At 44.9% G+C, this 19,536-nt stretch overlaps 1 protein-coding gene and 1 non-coding gene across 2 annotated transcripts in view; one reads left to right on the forward strand and one right to left on the reverse strand.

Annotated features, from left to right (window-relative positions):
• The window catches only part of PHAF1 (phagosome assembly factor 1), a 36,646-nt gene that overhangs the window by 649 nt on the left and 16,461 nt on the right, over window positions 1-19,536 (forward strand). The window contains 3 exon segments of the mRNA XM_049786494.1: window positions 8,740-8,822; window positions 15,664-15,747; window positions 17,463-17,506. Of these exon segments, the coding sequence (XP_049642451.1) occupies window positions 8,740-8,822; window positions 15,664-15,747; window positions 17,463-17,506 (211 nt within the window).
• LOC126029141 (U6 spliceosomal RNA) lies at window positions 6,587-6,691 on the reverse strand. Its single transcript, XR_007502793.1, has one exon. It is a non-coding gene; the product is annotated as a U6 spliceosomal RNA (small nuclear RNA).

Raw genomic sequence — 19,536 nt, forward strand, 5'->3', positions numbered from 1 at the left:
CCTCCCCCGCACCCCCACACCCCAGCAGTTGACCAGCGTCCGTCTCCCTTTTACACTCTTCTTCGGGGCTCCCGTCCTTGGCTGTTGGGGAGCCGAGGAGAAGTTGGCGTGTGTTTTGTAGGAACTTCAGACTCGTAGCCTTCTCGTTTATGGTGGTGTAACCCTAAACCCACTTGGGAGAGGGAAGAAGGGGGTAGGAGAGGAGCTTGTATGGGTTGTGAGGTGCTGCGGGGTCCTGGCTGGGTTTGCAGGCACCGTTCACCACCACCACCCCAAGGTCCTAGTCTCGTTCACTCACCCCATCTCCCTCACCACCACCCCCCTTCTTGTTTACTTTGTTCCAGCGCTCAGCGAGGGGGGCGGGGAGCAGATGTCAGCGCTGTTTGTGCAGGCCTGAACTTTTGTCACCCAGTTGGGGCCAGGGACCGAGTGGGTTACAGTTGGGGCCAGGGACCGAGTGGGTTACTCCTTTGGGGCATAGCTTCACGAATCTCGCTGGTGCCACTGTGCTGACTGGGTAGGAGAGAAATAGGATTCAGTGGGCTGTAGGTCCCCCCCGCTCCTGCCCCCATGTCTCCACTAACAGCAGCTCCAGGTGAAGGTCCAGTTTTATGAGCCATTTCAGGCCCCTCGTTTGTTTGTTTGTTTGTTTGTTTGCACCTAGAGCTCGCTTGGGAGATCTGAACTATCTGCCTCCAAATCTGTTCCTCATGCTGTTGTTGTTTAGCCTTCTAACCCCACCCCTTGACAGCTTGTGCTCATACCAGAACTTCACAGGGCAGAGAGCCACGGCCTTGGCTTCACATGGCGTTTGATGTTGTGACTCAGGTGTGGGTCTCTGTCCAGAGTCTCTTGGTCAAGAGCAGTGATTAGGACGACATTTGAGACCAGGGTTTCTTCCTCCCTCCCCCCCCCAAACAGGTTTGGGAGCACAAGACTAGTCAGATGCTTTTTGGGAATCAAGGTTTTGGATACTCCTTTATATAGGAGTTTAGTAACCAAAAAGTAAATAGACAGTATTTTTCTATATGTGCACCGAGATTCAGCCAGAGGGCCCAAGCCTTCATGATTCCTTTGTGGATTTCAAAAACTGTATTTTAGATTGGTATGTCAAAGAAATGGGTTTCCTATAAATACTCTAGGTTAAGAAAAAGATAAGAGGGGCCGGGTAGGTGGCGCTGGAGGTAAGGTGTCTGCCTTGCAAGCGCTAGCCAAGGAAGGACCGCGGTTCGATCCCCCGGCATCCCATATGGTTCCCCCCAAGCCAGGGGCGATTTCTGAGCACATAGCCAGGAGTAACCCCTGAGCGTCAAACGGGTGTGGCCCAAAAACCAAAAAAAAAAAAAAAAGAAAAAGATAAGAACCAGAGAGCTTCGGGGCCGGGCAGTGGCGCTAAAGGTAAGGTGCCTGCCTTGCCTGCACTAGCCTCGGACGGACCGCGGTTCGATCCCCCGGCGTCCCATATGGTCCCCCAAGCCAGGAGCGACTTCTGAGCACATAGCCAGGAGTAACCCCTGAGCGTCACCGGGTGTGGCCCAAAACCCAAAACCCAAAACCCAAAAAAAAAAGAACCAGAGAGCTTCCCTTACACATGGCTAACCTGGGTTTGATTGCTTGCACCTATCATAGGGTTCCCTGAGCACTGCCAGGAGTGATACCTGGGCACAGGCAGGTATGGTCCCTTCTTAAACCCCTCCAAAATAAAAACACGGCAATTTCATATTCTTTCTTAATTCTTTCCCCTCTCACCCAACATATGTAAACTGCATTTGGAGCTGAAATGTAAGGCTAGATCCAAAAGGGGACCTGTATTTCAGAGTGAGAACCAGGCAGTGGTTCTGTCCTCACACTTCTGTCAGGTCATTTCTGTTTGCAACATGAAGATGAGACTGAAAAAAAAAAAAAAAAAGAGATGAGACTGAGGTGATAGGGTAGCAGTGATTTCCTCCTTCCCAGTGATCTGCCCTTCTGAGGAGCTGCTGATTTTGTCTCCAGGTTTCTTTTTGGAAAATGTGCAAATGCAGATGTATCTAACCATTGTCATCATCCTTCTGGCATCACAATGGGGAGCTAACATCCAATTTCTTGGCTGCTTTCCTGGCCTTTGTGTAATATTGGGGAGATTAAGGAAATGGCAACAACACAGGGACAGGAAAAGACCAAGAGGAATCTCAGAATGCACTGATGGCTTGACCAGTGGTAAAGATAGTGCAAATTGGGCCTGGAGAGATAGCACAGCAGCGTTTGCCTTGCAAGCAGCTGATCCAGGATCAAAGGTGGTTGGTTCGAATCCCGGTGTCCCATATGGTCCCCCCCGTGCCTGCCAGGAGCTATTTCTGAGCAGATAGCCAGTAGTAACCCCTGAGCACCGCGGGGTGTAGCCCAAAAACCAAAAAAAAAAAAAAAAGATAGTGCAAATTACAAATAATTTTTTCAGTGATACTTAAGCAATATGTGGAGATCTGTCTGGATTTGTTTTGAAATTAGAGATTGGGTCTGGGGCCAGTGAGGTGGCGCTAGATAGAGGTAAGGTGTCTGCCTTGCAAGCACTAACCAAGGAAGGACCGCGGTTCGATCCCCCAGCGTCCTATATGGTCCCCCCAAGCCAGGGGCAATCTCTGAGCGCTTAGCCAGGAGTAACCCCTGAGCATCAAACGGGTGTGGCCCCAAAAACCAAAAAAAAAAAAAAAAGAAAAGAAATTGGGTCTAAAAATGCATAAGTAAGGTAGATTTAAAAGATTCCGAAAAGGCGCCAGAGAATAATACAATGGGATAGATAGGGCATTTGCCTTATATGGGGTGATCTAGGTTTGATCCTAAGCACCCCATAAGCTTCCCCAAGCCCACCATTATTAATCCCTGAGCAGAGTAAGTACTTCCAGGTAGACCCCACACACATACATCCCAAAATTAAAGATCTTGAGAGAATAGATTTCATTGCTCCAGACTGAAGGTTCATTCTGGTAAACATAACTCTATGTATGTATCTCTATAAACTTAGTTTGCAAGTAGAAATTGCACACACACACACACACACACACACACACACACACAAACACACACACACACACACACACGTGGTAGAATGCCTGCTTGCTAGTATGAGGTCCTGATTTAAAAAAACACACACCTATATGCACTGCGGCAATCTATTAGGTGGGGTCCCAGGTACCACAATAGCTACAATTGGAAGAGAGGGGGAAGTAATGGAAAATGGCCTAATAATCAGAAGAATTTTGCTGAATGCATGGAAGAATTACAGAAACAGTTCTATTTATTATGGTGAGGTTAGGTTATTTAGGGCAGTGTTTCTCAGTACCTTTCCAACTTTTTTTTTTTCCTGTGTGATCCTCTTGTCTTACCAGTAGCAGGTCCTGTCAAGCTTTGGTCCTGTCCACCATTTATGTGACTTTTAACTGTGGCTCCCTTGGAATAAATATCCTGGGAGACTACAACATGTTACAAGGCTCAGTTCAGAAACACTGACCTGGAGTTTTAAAGGATTTTTACCAACCTACCTAAACCAGAACAAGAAAGTAAAGTGAAGGCTCTTTCAGAATTCTGCTGCCTAAATCTAACACCAATCTTAATCCTAAACTAAATGTAACCCTAAAAAAATCCTAACTCTTGGGCCTGAGAGATAACATGGAGATAGGGCATTTGCCTTGCATGCAAAAGGATGGTGGTTCAAATCCCGGCATCCCACATGGTCCCCCAAGCCTGCCAGGAGTGATTTCTGAGCATAGAACCAGGAGGAACCCCTGAGCGCTGCCAGGTGTGACCCAAGAACCCCTCCTCCCAAAAAAAAGAAAGAAAATCCTAACTAATCCAGTGTGTTTCCCAAACTGGGCCATACTGATGATCATGATGATGATGATAATAATAATGATGATTAATAATAATAGGGCTGGGACTAGCTCTCAGCAGTAGAATGCTTGTTTTACATGGGATCTTGGTTACCACAAAAATAATAAATAAGACTACTGCCAGTAAATCTTCCAGTCGAGTTAATAAGGGGTGGATTAGAGGGCTGAGAAATAGCACAAGGTGCTTGCCTTGAATATGGTTGACCCCATTGAGCGTGTTTGATCCTTGGTGTTGTGTATGCTCCCATGAGCACTGCCAAGAGTGATTCCTAAGCACTGCTAAGCGTGGCCCAGCATCCCATTGCCTGAGTATAAATAAAAAATAAAGTCAACTTAAAAAAATCATCAGGTTGAGATATGAGCCAGAAACTAGAAATTTGGGATAGGCAGAAGGAAATATTACCATTATTAGGAGCTGGGAAAGTTAGAGAAACTGCAGGAGAGAGTGTGTGTGATATTAGAAGAATTAGTGAAGGAGAGTACAGTGGTGGTGGGAGTGTTGAGCAGTAGGGTCTTTGGTACACAAACTGCATTCTATTTTCTGGGGAGGCCCACACCTGACAGTGCTCAGGCTTTACTTCTTGGCTCTGTACTCAGACAGAGTTTGGGGAACCAAATGGGATATTGGGTATAGAACCTGAGTCAGCCCCATGCAAGGCAAATGCCCTCCTGCTGTGCTATAGCTCTGGCCCCTATACTATTTAATTGCTTTGATTCACTCATTTAGAGTTATACAAATGTTAATATAAAACCACTTATTATTGTTGCTTGCATGTGGTTGGGTTTTGGGAAAAGAGTAGAAAGACAGTCTCTATCATCAAGGAGAGAAAACTCGGGCCGGCGAGGTGGCGCTAGAGGTAAGGTGTCTGCCTTGCAAGCGCTAGCCAAGGATCAGGACCGTGGTTCGATCCCCCGGCGTCCCATATGGTCCCTCCAAGCCAGGGGCAATTTCTGAGCCTTAGCCAGGAGTAACCCCTGAGCATTAAATGTGTGTGGCCCGAAAAACCAAAAAAAAAAAAAAAAAAAAAAAAAAAAAAGGAGAGAAAACTCTAGTGACTAAATAAATAGGAAGAAGGGGTTCTTTAAGAGTCAAGGAAGTGACACAGAATAGTCTCACTCATCTGTGGAATTTAAGACAATAAGAGATATTATTGTAATACCTAGAGTCAATAGAGATGAGGGCTGGAAGGACTGGACCATAATATATGAAGCTTACCACAAAGAGTGGTGAGTGCAGTAAGAGAAATAACTACACTAACAATTATCATGACAGTGGTAATGAGTGAGAGAAATAGAATGCCTGTCTCAAATACAGGCAGGGGGTTGGGAAGGTGGGGGCATTGGTGGTGGGAATTTGTACTGGTGAATGGGTGTTCTTTTCTTTTTTTTTTTTTTTGGTTTTTGGGCCACACCCGGTAACGCTCAGGGGTTACTTCTGGCTATGTGCTCAGAAGTTGCTCCTGGCTTGGGGGACCATATGGGACACCGGGGGATCGAACCGTCCAAGGCTAGCGCAGGCAAGGCAGGCACCTTACCTTTAGCGCCACCGCCTGGCCCTTTTCACATTTTTTTTTTTTTTTTGGTGGGTGTTCTTTTCTATACATGAAGCCCAACTACAAACATGTTTGTAATCCTGGTGCTTAAATAAAGATATTTTTTTAAAAGGAAAAAAGGCAGAAAAACAGTCAAGGAAGTGAGATGTAAGCAATAAAAAGGAGCAAGCTTGGGCCGGAGAGATAGCATGGATATAGGGCTTTTGCCTTGCATTCAGAAGGATGGTGGTTCGAATCCTGACATATCCCATATGGTCCCTCGAGCCTGCCAGGAGCAATTTCTGAGCATAGAGCCAGGAGTAACCCCTGAGCACTGCTGGGTGTGACCCCCCCCAAAAAAAAAAAAAAAAAAAAAACAAGAACACAAAGACACAAAAATAGGAGCAAGCTGTGGGAAAAACACTCCCAATAGAATCAAGAACTAACCAGTCACCTGATATGAAAGTTTGACATGTTCTAGGAACAAGAAATCCTGGTAAGAAACAGAAAGATAAAAGATAAGTAAAGATAGGCAAGCATATTCAAGACTCTTAAGTGATGGCTTTTGGGCCACACCCAGCAGTGCTTAAAGCTATCTCCTGGTTCTGTGATCTGGAATCACTCCTGATGGGATTGGGGGATCATGTGTGGTGTCTGTTTTGAACCCCAGTAAATTGCATGTAAAGCAAGTGCCCTGCCTGCTGTACTGTATCCTGCAATATAAGCCTTTTTTTTGGGGGGGTGGGGGGAGCCACATCCATTGACGCTCAGGGGTTACTCCTGGCTATGCACTCAGAAATTGCTCCTGACTTGGGGGATTATATGGGACTTGGGGATCAAACCACACAGTCCATCCTGGGTTAGCGTGTGCAAGGCAAATGCCTTACCACTTGCACCACCGCTTTACCCCATAAGCCATTTTTTAACCTTATTCTTTGCATGTGAACTCTCCTTTGTGTCACCTTTCTTTTTTATTTTTATTTTGGGGGGGGGGTGGCAGTCACACCCAGTGGTGCTCAGGGATTACTCCTAGCTCTTTATTCAGAAATCGTCCCTGGCTGGCTCGGGGGCTCATATGGGATGCCGGGAATCGAACTGGAGTCTGTCCTTGGTTGGCTGCATGCAAGGCAAACACCCTATCACTGTGCTATCTCTCTGGCCCCTTCCTTTTTTTTTTTTTTTTTTTTTTTTAATATGGAACGCTTCACAAATTTGCGTGTCATCCTTGTGCAGGGGCCATGCTAATCTTCTCTATCGTTCCAATTTTAGTATATGTGTTGCCGAAGCGAGCACCCCTTTCTTTCTTTAAACTGATCTTGAATGTGAGCCGCTGTGCTCCTCCACAAAAGCCAGGGTAGTCTCTCTTTTTCCCTTACTCCTGTTACTAACCCATAGTCCTTCAGTCACACTGAATAAATATTCAGTAGTCACTGTGTGGCCAGTCCTGTGTTGTGCAGAGTGGTGAATAACACCACTGTCCTTCTATGGGTCTTTGTATTTGGACTGTCTGACAGTTTATATTGTTTTGTTTTGTTTTTGTTTTGGGGACATACCCACTGGTGCTCACAGTTACTCCAGACTGCACTCAAAAATCATCCCTGGTAGGCTCGGGGGACTATATGGGATGCCGGAATCGAACCCCTGGTCTGTCCCCATTCAAACACTTATTTCTCTCTACCCACATCTTTCTGTGTTTTTATTTGTTTGTTTGTTTGTTTTGGTTTTTAGTTTTGGAGCCACACCTGGTGGTGCTCTGGTGTTACTTCTGGTTCTGTACTCAGAAGTCACTCCTGGCAGGCTCAGGGGACCATATGGGATACCAGGGATCGAACTCAGATCTGTCCCGGGTCAGCAGCGTGCAAGGCAAATGCCCTACCTACCTCTGTGCTATTACTTCGGCCCCCTCACACCTTTCTAAATAAATTTCAAGGGCTGAGAAATAATATAGCAGATAAGGTGTTTGCCACATACATGGACAACCCAGCTTCGATCCCCAGCATCCTATATGTCCCCTGAACCCACCAGGAGTTAGCTCTGGGCACCACAGGATTTGGTCCCAAAAACAAAAAGAATAAAGAAAAAAAGAAAAAGATTAAAATTGGGGCTAATAGGGTGCTTGTCTTCTTACATCCAGCTCACCTTTAGATTCCCTCCATCTTATATGGTCTCCTGACTACTGCCTGGAATAATTTTTGACTACAGAGCCAGGAGTAACCCCTGAGCATAAATGGGTGTGACCCCCAAAAAATAAAGACAAAATTTGTTTTGGGGTATCACTTAGCTGTACTCAAGGCTTACTCCTGGTTCTGTGCTCACTGTTTATTCCTGGTGGGTTCCAGAGACTGCAAGGCAAGTGCCCTACACTCTCTGACCTCTTCAGTCAGATATTTAACTTTTTTTGTTTTGTTTTGGGGCCACACTTCTAGTGCTTAGGGATTAAACCCTGGCCCTGCACTCAGGAATCATTTCTGGCAGGGCTTGGGGGACTATATCTGATGCTGAGGAGGATCAAACCCAAGTAGGCTGCGTGTAAGGCAAGCACCCTACCCACTGTGCTAACACTCCAGCCCCAAAATTTTGTTTGTTTTGTTTTTTGGCCACACCCAGTGACACTCAGGGGTTATTCCTGGCTATGCACTCAGAAATCGCTCCTGGCTTGGGAGATCATATGGGACAAGGGGATCGAACAGCGGTTCGTCCTAGGCTAGCACGTGCAAGACCTTACCCTTATGCCATCTCTTTGGGCCCAAGCCCCCAAATTTTAACTTCATAAATGAGAACTAAGGTCATGGGCTCTCATTTGAGGGTTGAAAAGACATGCCAGACAAGAAGGAACCTATCCTGGTCCCATGTAATTCATGACAGTGAAAACTAAAACCTGGTCTTAGCATCAACAGTCAATCTTTCCTCTGTTCTTTGGTGTCAGTTTATTGTGTCTTCCCAAGCAGGGAAAGGGATCAGGGCAAAAGTCCCTATCTCTAAGAATCCCTTTGCCATATTCACTCCTTCCTCTTCCTTTTGTGCCTGCTACAACTTTATCCTAGCTTTTATTGTTTATGGAACTTTTTGGGAGGGGGCCACACCTGGTGGCACTCAGGGTCTACTCCTGGCTCTGTGCTCAGAAATCACTCCTGGCAGGCTCAGGGGATGCCAGGAATCGAATTCGGGGTAGTCCCTGGTGGGTTGGGTGCAAGGCAAATGCCCTACCACCCTAGTCAGCCCTGTTATGGAATTTTTTATCTGCTCTTGTGACTGTAGGCCTTAAAGGCTCCTCTTAGGCACCAGGTTTTATTCAGGAACTAAGCCTAAGTAACCTACAGAGAGTCCTTGTTTGATTTCAGGAATGCCTCTGGCTCAGGCAGTAGCTATTCTTCAGAAGCACTGTCGCATCATCAAAAATGTCCAGGTTCTCTACAGTGAACAGGTGAGTGGCAGCTGATTTATTTGCTAAAGTTGCATCCCTATTCATTGAGTCACTGGCAGAGGTTGTAGCTCTGAAAAGCTGATTGATGGGAATTACTGGGTCACTGTGTTTATAGTGGAGAATCCCTAGTAGTGGTCAGCTAACCAAGTATGTGTCTATGCATGTGTGTACGTGTACAATAGATCCATGCTTCTAGGCATGCTCAAGTATTTATTTTTTTAATTCTGGAACTCTTGGATGGGAGGCCACACTCGACAGTGCTCGGGTTACTCCTGTCTCTGTTCAGGTGTTATTCCTGGTGGTGTTCAGGGAACCACATGGGATGTCTTGAGTTTGAATCGTGATCAGCCATGTACAAGGCAAGTAACCTATCTGCTGTATTATCTCTCTGCCCGCCCCCCCCCCCCATTTTTGTTTTTTGTTTTGTTTTGTTTGCTTTTGAGGCCACACCCGGTGATGCTCAAGTCTACTCCTGGCTATGTGCTCAGAAATCACTCCTGGCTTGGGTGACCATATTGGGATGCTGGGGGATCAAACCACAGTCCATCCTAGGCTAGAGCGTGCAAGGCAAATACCCTACCACTTGCACCACCACTCTGGCCCATTATTCTGGAACTTTTAGAGCCTTGATAATCTAGTGCTGTTAATTTTTGAAGACTAATAATAATTGAATTTGGGCTTTTTGTTTTGGGGCCAAACCAGCGGCTCTGAGGGGTTATTCCTGGGTATACACTCAGAAATCGCTCCTGGAAGGCTCAGGGGGACCATATGGGTTGCCAGGATTGAACCCAGGTCAATCCCGGGTCAGTAATGAACAAGGCAAATGCCCTAATCACTGTGCTTTCATTCCCAGCACTCTGACCCCAGTTAAATTTTTTTAACTTTATTTTTTTGTGTGTGTGGTTTTTGGGTCATACCCGACAGTGCTCAGGAGTTATTCCTGGCTCCATGCTCAGAAATTGCTCCTGGCAGGCACAGGGGACCATATGGGATGCTGGGATTTGAACCGATGATCTTCTGCATGAAAGGCAAACACCTTACCTCCATGCTATCTCTCCGGCCCCTTTTTTAACTTTATTTGATTGATTGATAGATTGATTGGTTTGGGGGCCACACCCAGCAGTGCTCAGGCTTCTGGCTTTGCACTCAGAAATCGCCCCTGGCAGACTGGGGAACCATAAGGTATGCCAGGGATCAAACCACCGTCCATCCTGGATTGGCTGCGTGCAAGGCAGACTCCCTACTGCTGTACTATGTCTCCCAACCCCCTAAACTTGTTTTCTATTTTGTATTTAACTTAACCTGCTCACATTTAGATAAGTTTTTGTATTTTAAAAGAAGGTTTTTGGATTGGAGTAATCCCTGAGCACTGCTGGGTGTGGCCCAAACAAACAAATACACAAACACACAAAAAAAGTGATCTCGGGGCCGGGTAGGTGGCGCTGGAGGTAAGGTGTCTGCCTTGCAAGCGCTAGCCAAGGAAGGACCGCGGTTCGATCCCCCGGCGTCCCATATGGTCCCCCCAAGCCAGGGGCGATTTCTGAGCGCATAGCCAGGAGTAACCCCTGAGCGTCAAATGGGTGTGGCCCAAAAACCAAAAAAAAAAAAAAAGTGATCTCCTTTCTACTGAGCTCTCTGAAACCTATTATTCTCCTATGTCTTAGACCATGTGTTGCCTTGTGGAGCAGATGTTTGTTGCCCTGTGTTATAAGCCTTCAGGAATAGCTTTGAGCCTACACAGGTTATAGGATATCTTCAGTGATTTTTCTGACATCTATTAAGTGCTTGTAAAATGTTCCATTTAGTTCCATTTGTGAGAATTAGTCTCCTACCCTAAAGCAAATCATAGCTTGTTTTTGACATAAAGAAATTTGTAGATTAGAGGTAGATAAAATTTTTGTAAGACTTCCCAGATTATTTTAGAGCATCTGAGTTGAATGTTGTTTATGTCCTGAAATTATTGTCTGCAGTACTACACCCACTACCAGCCCAGTGAGGCCCCACTGAAGAGTCCTTCTGAGACCAGGAATGCTTAATCTCCACTCAAGTGTTTGGATATTCTTGTAGTGCTCACCACAGAACAAGGGGTTTACAGAGAGAGGGCAAGAGTTTCTTTATCCAGAAACCAAAAGAAATAAATGATTTCTTTTTGTGTGTATATGGGGAAGCACACCTGGCACTCAGGGTTTACTCCTGGCTTAGCACTCAGTAATCACTCTTGGCAGGCTCGGGGTACCATCCCTACACACTGTGCTATTGCTTTGGCTTCTGAAGTGCTTTCTTATTTATAAGGTGTGAAAGATGGTGGCTTTTCCTCTTTGTTGCACTCAGATCCTGATCTTATCTATCTTCAATCAGTGTTAGTCTGTGATGAAACAAATTGCTCTGGACAAGTAGCCATCAAGACAGAAATGAGGGCGGGAGTGATAGCACAGTGGTAGGACGTTTGCCTTGCATGCCTTTTTTTTTTTTTTTTTTTTGGTTTTTGGTTTTTGGGCCACACCCAGCGGTGCTCAGGGGTTACTCCTGGCTGTCTGCTCAGAAATAGCTCCTGGCAGGCACGGGGGACCATATGGGACACCGGGATTCGAACCAACCACCTTTGGTCCTGGATAGGCTGCTTGCAAGGCAAACGCCACTGTGTTATCTCTCCAGGCCCAGGAGTTGACTCTTGAGCACTGCTGGGTGTGGCCCAAAAACCCAGCCCCCTCCTCCCTGCAAAAAAAAAAAAAGAGGAGAGAAATGAACTTGCTCCTTGAGTTTATAGCTGCCTGCAATTTTAATCAGATTTGGATACTCCCAAATTTGAAAAGAGGCCTTTTGTTTTTATTTGAGGGCCACACCTGGCTTTGCTCAGGGCCCTTAACTATTTTATTGTTATTGTATGGTTCTTGGTGTTTTGTTTTGTTTTGTGGGTTTTTGTTTTGTTTTGTTTTGTTTGGGTCACACCTGGCAGTGCTCAGGGACTACTCCTGGCTCTATGCTCAGAAATCGCCCAGGGCAGGCTTGGGGGACAATATGGGATGCTGGGAATAGAACCACCGGTCCTTCTGCATGAAAGGCAAACACCCTACCTCCATGCTATCTCTCCGGCCCAGGACTCTGTCTTAAGGGATCATTCCTCACTGGGCTTAGGGAACCATATGGGGTGTAGGTATTTGAATCTGGGTTGACCATGGCAAGGCAAATGCCCTACCCCCCTATACTTCTCTCTGCTCCCTTCACTAGCTTATTTATTTTATTTTGGGTTGGGGGCCACACCGGATTGTGCTCATATGTGGTTCTGGGGATGGAATCCAGATCAATTATGTGCACAGCAAAAGCCCTACTCACTGTCTTGTCTCTCCAGCCCCTTGACCAGTTTCTTAAATGTTTATTTCTTTGATTATTTATTTTATTGCTGTCTTTCTGATAGTTTTAGCACTAAGCTAAAACTTTTTGTGGGGGAGGCCACACCTGTCAGTTGTCTGGGGTTACTCTTGGCTCTGTTCTCAGAAGGTACTCCTGACAGTCTTGTGGGATCACAGGGGATGCTGGGGATCTAACCTAGGTCAGCTGTGTGCAAGGCAAATGCCCTACCTGCTGTGCTATCACTACAGCCCCATAAACTAATATTATTTCAATATCTTCTAGCAAATGGAACAATTTTAGAAGCCTGGACCTTGGTCATTCCAGTTATTTCTTTTTTGTACAAATAATTTGTCTTTTTCCTTCCATAATATGGATATAATTTCCTTATAATAGATATTCTTTTCATGAGGAACAAAGGGAGATGAGCTCAGATTTTTTTCCTGTCTTTTTCTGTCCTTCTGTCTCTGCTGGGCACCATTCTCTTCCTAGCATCTGTCTCTGTTTCCCATCACATGCATAGGGTAGGTCCTACTAAATGTTTCAGAAATACCTTTTGTCTGATTCTTTATCAGGAAGTTGATAAACTCAACACTGACTAACTTGTCTTTTGTTTTTCATAAAAAACTTTTTCCACACTGCATATTCTACTTCTGTAATTATTTTGCAGTATATATACATCAAATCAACATATTGCATGCCTTAAACTTAAGTAATGGTATAGAGACTTTCTAGTAGTGGGTTACAGGAAGGACATTAATAAATACCAGATAGTATATTCATATTTTGATTCTAAAGGTATAAAGTCTTGTTTTAGGGATGCACTGGTGGTGCTCGGGGGGATACTCCTGGCGCTGTGCTCAGGTCATTCCTGACAGTACTCAGGAGACTATGGGATACCAGAATTTGAACCACTATTCATCCTGGATCGGCTGCATGCAAAGCAAAGGCCCTATCACTGTGCTATCTCTCTGGCCCAAGATATAAAGTCTTAATAAAGCCTTGATTGTGAGCATGATTTGCTTGCTTTTGAAAATTTCTGGTTATGTCCTGATTTATAGTAGTACCAGGAGGCCAGGCATGATAACTTTGGAGAGTATAAAAACATGAATTCAGGGGCCGGAGAGATAGCATGGAGGTAAGGCGTTTGCCTTTCATGCAGGAGGTCATCGGTTCGAATCCCGGCGTCCCATATGGTCCCCCGTGCCTGCCAGGAACAATTTCTGAGCCTGGAGCCAGGAATAATCCCTGAGCACTGCCGGGTGTGACCCAAAACCCACAAAAAACAAAACAAAACAAAACAAAAAAAACACATGAATTCTGGGCCAGAGAGATAGCACAGCAGTAGGGCATTTGCCTTGCACATGGCCAACCCAGGATCCCATAAGGTCCCTGTTGGAAGCAATTTCTGAGTTCAGAGCCAGGAGTAACACCTGACTGAGCACCTCCAGTTGTGACCACAGGATGGTCAGTCAGAGTTGGAACTAGTTTTGGGCTGACAATAAGTGACTTAAAGTCAGGGCTCATTCTATTAACTTGTTTGAGATCTCATGGGTTTGTACTCTCTCTTACTTTCTCTCCCCTCTACTTCTCTCCTGCAGTGTTGAAGGGTGACTCCTTGCTCTTTTCTGGGATTCACTCCTGACAGTGCTGGGGGGGGGGGGACCTATGTAGTGTCAAGGATTATTAAACATGGGCCCCTTTTTGCATAGCATAAATTTAGCCCAATAAATTGTTTCTCTGGCTCCAAGGGACAATAATGGAAATAGTGTATACATCTGTATACACTTATTCCATAAACCTAGAGGAAAATTGCAGTTGTTAACCTATTTCAGTGTTTCCCACTGTAGTGTTTACCCAAGCCTGATACCTTATGAAAATCCAGTGAGTGGAGGGAAGTCTAAACTAGTCCCAGAAAGCTCTTGTGAGAGAATTTAACTCCTGAGTCAGCCATGCATTTGTCCTTTCCAGCTCATAGCTGTGTCTTTGAAAGCCATAGCTCTGTCAATCACTGTGCCTACCTTAAGAAGCTCTATAAAGAAACTTCTCAAAGCCTCTTGAGAGCTGTGCTAGTTTCAAGAAAGGAACAGGGTTTTGGATGGTGTTATTTTTCTTCTTCTGTCTAGACTGGGTTTAATTTAGACAATGAGCCCTTAGAATGATTATGTTTGAACAAAAGCAGACAGTTGGTACAGAAATGAAGAAAAAATACAGTGCCTGCTTCAGCAACACGTATACAAAAAAGTGCAGTATGATAAGGACTCTTCTTTTTTTCTCTCTTTCTCTGACATGCTCTCTCTGCCCCACAGCAGCCCTAAACAGATGACAGTATTCCCATGAAGAAACTAGAGCTCAGAGACATTTGAGAATCAGTTAAAGTCCCCAACCCTGTCCAGTGTTCTGTACTATTTTCCTACTCAGTTGAGGCAAATGTAGAAATAAGACTCCTTAGATCTTTGACCTATCAAAGAACATGTGGTATGCTCTATTTTGGGGAAGAAAGAAAGTAAAAATGGCAAGTCATATATAATCCAAACACAAGGTAACACATTCACTTGAGATGAGAGTTGGCCACACATGGCAGACCTTGAGGGGGCTTCTTGGCTCTATGCACAGGGCACGGTATGCGCTGCTAGGACTTGATTTGGGTCAGCCACATTCAAGGTAAATGCTTAATCCCTGTACAATCCCTCCATTCCTCATAAGGTAATTTCACCGTGGAATATTTCCTGAAACAAAAAGTAAAGTGTTGGGTTATAGATATGGCTGAGCAATAGTGTGCATGCCTTAAGTGCTGAACCCTGTATTCAATCCCTGGCACCAAAGTAAAAGACTTTTCTTGTATATGGGACTCAAGTTCAGCTGATGTGCCCTGGGCATTACTTGCTGAGTTTGGTACTAGTGAGCCACATCACGTGGCCTGCATTCTTCATTGACTGTTCATACTCTTAACAGCCCTCAACCCCTGCTACAGAAGTATGCCCTGGATCCTCAAAAGAAAATGACATAATATACTGAAAGAATTTTGGCTCGATTCCCCCCAAGAATTAATACTCAGAGGGACCAGAGAGATGTGGGACATTTGCCTTGCAAGCAGCTGATCCAGGATGGACGGTGGTTCGAATCTCGAAATCCCAGATGGTCCCCCGTGCCTGCCAGGAGTGATTTCTGAGCGCAGAGCCAGGAGTAACCCTGAGCGCTGCCAGGTGTGATCCAAAAACCAAAAAAAAAAAATTAAAAAAAAAAAATTACTCAGAGCCTGAAAGAGAGCAGCTCTTCAGCCAGTATGAAGTGGCAGCTGGAAGTAAAGAACTCACACTGCTAGAGTTATTTCATTTCCAAGCCTTGCTCATTGTGGGAGGAAGGGGCTGCCTACACCAGATACACTCGATGCACTGGATTTATATTGTAAAAATTTTAGTAGGTGCTAGTGTACAAATATATTCATTGTTTAGCACATGTTTGTTTCTCTCTCTCTCTCTTATTTCTGTAGTCTCCTCTAAGCCATGACCTCATCCTTAACCTGACTCAGGACGGAATCAAACTACTGTTTGATGCTTTTAATCAGAGACTGAAGGTAACTATAAACAATAACTTAAGTTTTATGCCAAGCTGATTTGTATGCATTTGTGAGATGTTTCCAAAACTCCTAAATTGTAATAGGGAGTAGACTTTGTAGTTCAGATACCAAGTGATGTTGGGAACTAAAGCTTTGTTTTTTCTTTTACAAAGTAAGTGTGGAGATGGAATGGGGTATGAGATAGGGTGATACAATTGGACAGGGGCTTAGAATGGACCCAGTCCCAGGGGCCAGAGAGATATAACAGTGGTAGGGCATTGGCCGACCCAGGACTAACCTGGGTTCGATTCCTGGTATCCCATATGGTCCCCCCATAGCACCCCGTAGGTGCTCAGGGTTCATTCTGGTGAAGTCCAGGAGACTGACCATATAGGATACAGGGATTTAATTAGGTTGGCTGTATTCAAGGCAAGTACCTTGGTCCACCCACCCTACACATAACTAATTAGTTCACTGCTCACCCATTGGGCAGGCCAGGTTGTAGCACTGGGTTAGTCTGGACTTCTGAAAAGTGAGTGGCTGATACAGAATGAAAACCCTAAAGGGCTACCCATTAGGAAGAATGGTAGGAAGCCCTTGCTGAGGCTACTGGGTAGCCCTGGGGTTAGCATTCAGGGAGGCAAAGTGTCTGCCCAGATAGATCAGCAGAGCTGATTGAAGGGTTTTTTTTGTTGTTTTGTTTTGTTTTGGGGTCACACCTGGCTGCATTCAGGGGTTACTCCTGGCTCTACACTCAGAAATCGCTCCTGGCAGGCTCAGGGGACCATATGGGATGCTGGGATTTGAACCACCGTCCTTCTGCATGCAAGGCAAATGCCTTGCCTTCAAGCTATCTCTCCAGCCCCATGGTTGAAGGGTTTTTATTGGTGGTTTTGTTTGGTTTGGGGTGCCACATCCAGTAATGTTCAGTGCTTACTTGTGGCTCCACACTCAGGAATTACTCCTGTCGTGCTCGGGGGACCATATGGGATGCTGGTGATCAAACCCAAGTTGGTCTCATACAAGGCAAAACACCTACCCACTGTGTTCCTGCCCCTCCAGTTGAAGTTTGAGATATTCTGCCAACATGGAGCCCTGGCCTTCATGAATTGGCATGTTGGTTTGGCATCACATGCTACACCATGTCTCAGCTTTCCAACAGGAACATAAGGTGTCCAATGATTCATACCTATTCTCTTGCCCTTCCTTACTTAACCTCTACACCCCTCTTTTCTTGCTTTCAAGTTTCATATTGCTCTTAGCCACATTATATTAGTTCCTGGGCTGACTCACCTACCATATGTAAAGCACCTCCCCTGAGAAAACCTATGAGCCAAACTTCAAGGGGCTTTAGAATGCAGCAAAGTATGGAACAGTGAAAGGGGGCTCACTCTTCAGGTATTAACACACTCTGAATTTGTGTCTGAGGACGAATGGAATGTGGTCTTCTGTGTAACTCAGCCTAGATAAGATGTAAAAGAACCTTGGCCTGAAGCATTCATAGGCAGCTGTTCAGTAGTCCACCAGAAGAGGGTGAAAGGATTTATGCTGGCTGTGACATGCATTTTTCTTCCTTCAAATCTAAAAATGAGAACACACAAAGTAAGGTGCACTGTAGAAATTTTGGAAGAAATTTAGCGATGGTTCTGCTTTTTTCTTTACATTATATAAATGCCTTACCAATCTTTTTCAACTACAAAGCATTAACAATTTTTAAACATTCTTTGTTTTAGGTGATTGAAGTATATGACTTGACTAAAGTAAAGTTAAAATATTGGTAAGTTTTCTCCCTACTGTAACACTGGTATGCATCACAGATTTATGGCAAATAAACTTTTTACTTTCTTTTTACGTTAAAGATTCATCCTCCCAAGTTCCAGGAGTAAGTGGTCTAGTGTCAGGATTTCTTGAGTTGCCTCTAAGTCACATCAGTTTCCTGGGTGGAGATAAAAACCTCATTAAAACATGCTATTTGTTAAATGCATAAACAGATAGGTTTATTTACTTAATTCTCACAACAGTTTGTGTAGGTCTTCTGAGTTTTAGCTGACCCCTCACACAGCCTCTCAGTTCTTACTGTGTCTTCATAACCATGGAAGTTAACACCAGTCCAATAGACCTGACGACAAAGCCTGTAATAATTCCAAAGAGATCTCTGTTTGAAACCAAAATTTGCTTTTTAGAATGAAACCAGGAATCATCTGTATAATGCGCATATATATTCCCCCTTTGGGGCTGGAGAGATAGTACAGCAAGGTAGAGTGCTTGCTTTGCAGGTGGCTGATCTGGGTTTGATCTCTAGTATCCCATATGCTCCTTATTTGAGCACAAAGCCAGAAGTAAGCTTTAAGCCCCAAAACAACAGCAACAAAATTGTTCCTCCATTGTGGACAGGTGTTTTGTTAACTAGTAGAAAGCCTCATATTTTAAGGTTCAGCTTCTTTAACAAGCTTCCATTTCACTTTGCAAGGACAGGAAGGGGGGCTCCATTCCTGGTACGGGCCCAAGTGAATGTGTACTAGTACTGGTTTCTGAGGATACTACCTTCCTTGTAGTCTGTTATGATCTTTATACTTCCAGGTCTGGATTCTCTTCAGAGTCAGAGATGATAGGTGATGGTGGGCTGGATCAAGAAAGCTCAATAGACTGAGCTTTTTGTATGTGGGAGACTAAGTTCAATCCGTGTCCCTGTGCCACAGTAATGGGGGCCAAATGTAGCTCAAAGATACAAGCTTTGCATTCAAAATCCTCCCCAAAAGGGAAGAAAGGTTTCATAATTAATGTTTTTGGGCTGGAGAGGTACATCAGTAAGGTGCTTATCTTGAATGCAGCCAATCAGGTTCTATCCTCAGTGCTGCATATGATCTCCTGAGCATCAACAGGAGTGATCAATGAGCACAGAGCCAGGAGTAAGCCCTGAACACAGCATGATGTGTTAACAATACAAAACATATATGATGATACCAATTTTTTGGAGGTGGGGAACTGGGGAAATAAGACAGATAAGTAAGCACTTGCCTTGCTTGGATACAACCAACCTAGGTTCAATCCCCCAACATCTCATATGGTCCCCCGAGCACCACTACCACTATATAGCATTGAGTAACTTTTTTTTTTTGGTTTTTGGGCCACAGCTGGCGTTGCTCAGGGGTTATTTCTGGCTATCTGCTCAGAACTAGCTCCTGACAGGCACAGGGGACCATATGGGTCACCGGGATTCGAACCAACCACCTTTGGTCCTGGATTGGCAAATGCTGCTGTGCTATCTTTCCGGGCTCTCCTGAAGGCTTTTTAAGATAGTTCCCTTTCAGGGCGGAGAGATAGCATGGAGGTGCCTTTCATGCAGAAGGTCAGTGGTTCGAATCCCAGTATCCCATATGGTCCCCCAAGCCTGCCAGGAGTGATTTCTGAGCGTGGAGGCAGGAGCAAACCCTGAGCACTGCCGGGTGTGACCCAAAAACCATTAAAAAAAAAGATAGTTCCCTTTCAAGCCAAACTGAAATAATCTGGCAAAACATCAATTATGGCCACTCTGTCACGTTGACTGTTCTGAGGCTAAGATCTGTTTTCCTCCTAATCTTTTTTTTTTTTCTTGGTGTCGTGGTTGTACCAGAATTAAGGCACTTGCCTTACAAGCAACCTCTCCAAGTTTAGTCCTCAGCATCACTTCTGATCAGTACTTAAGAGCCAAACTGACCACTGCTGGGTGTGGCCCCAAAACAAATGAAATCTGTCTCTCTGATTATTTAGTATCATCAGGCAAGCAAATAAGGATTCCCCCAACTGTACCTGAGGCTACTATTGCCC

Source organism: Suncus etruscus, chromosome 14 (assembly GCF_024139225.1).
Source record: "Suncus etruscus isolate mSunEtr1 chromosome 14, mSunEtr1.pri.cur, whole genome shotgun sequence".
Taxonomy (NCBI): domain Eukaryota; kingdom Metazoa; phylum Chordata; class Mammalia; order Eulipotyphla; family Soricidae; genus Suncus; species Suncus etruscus.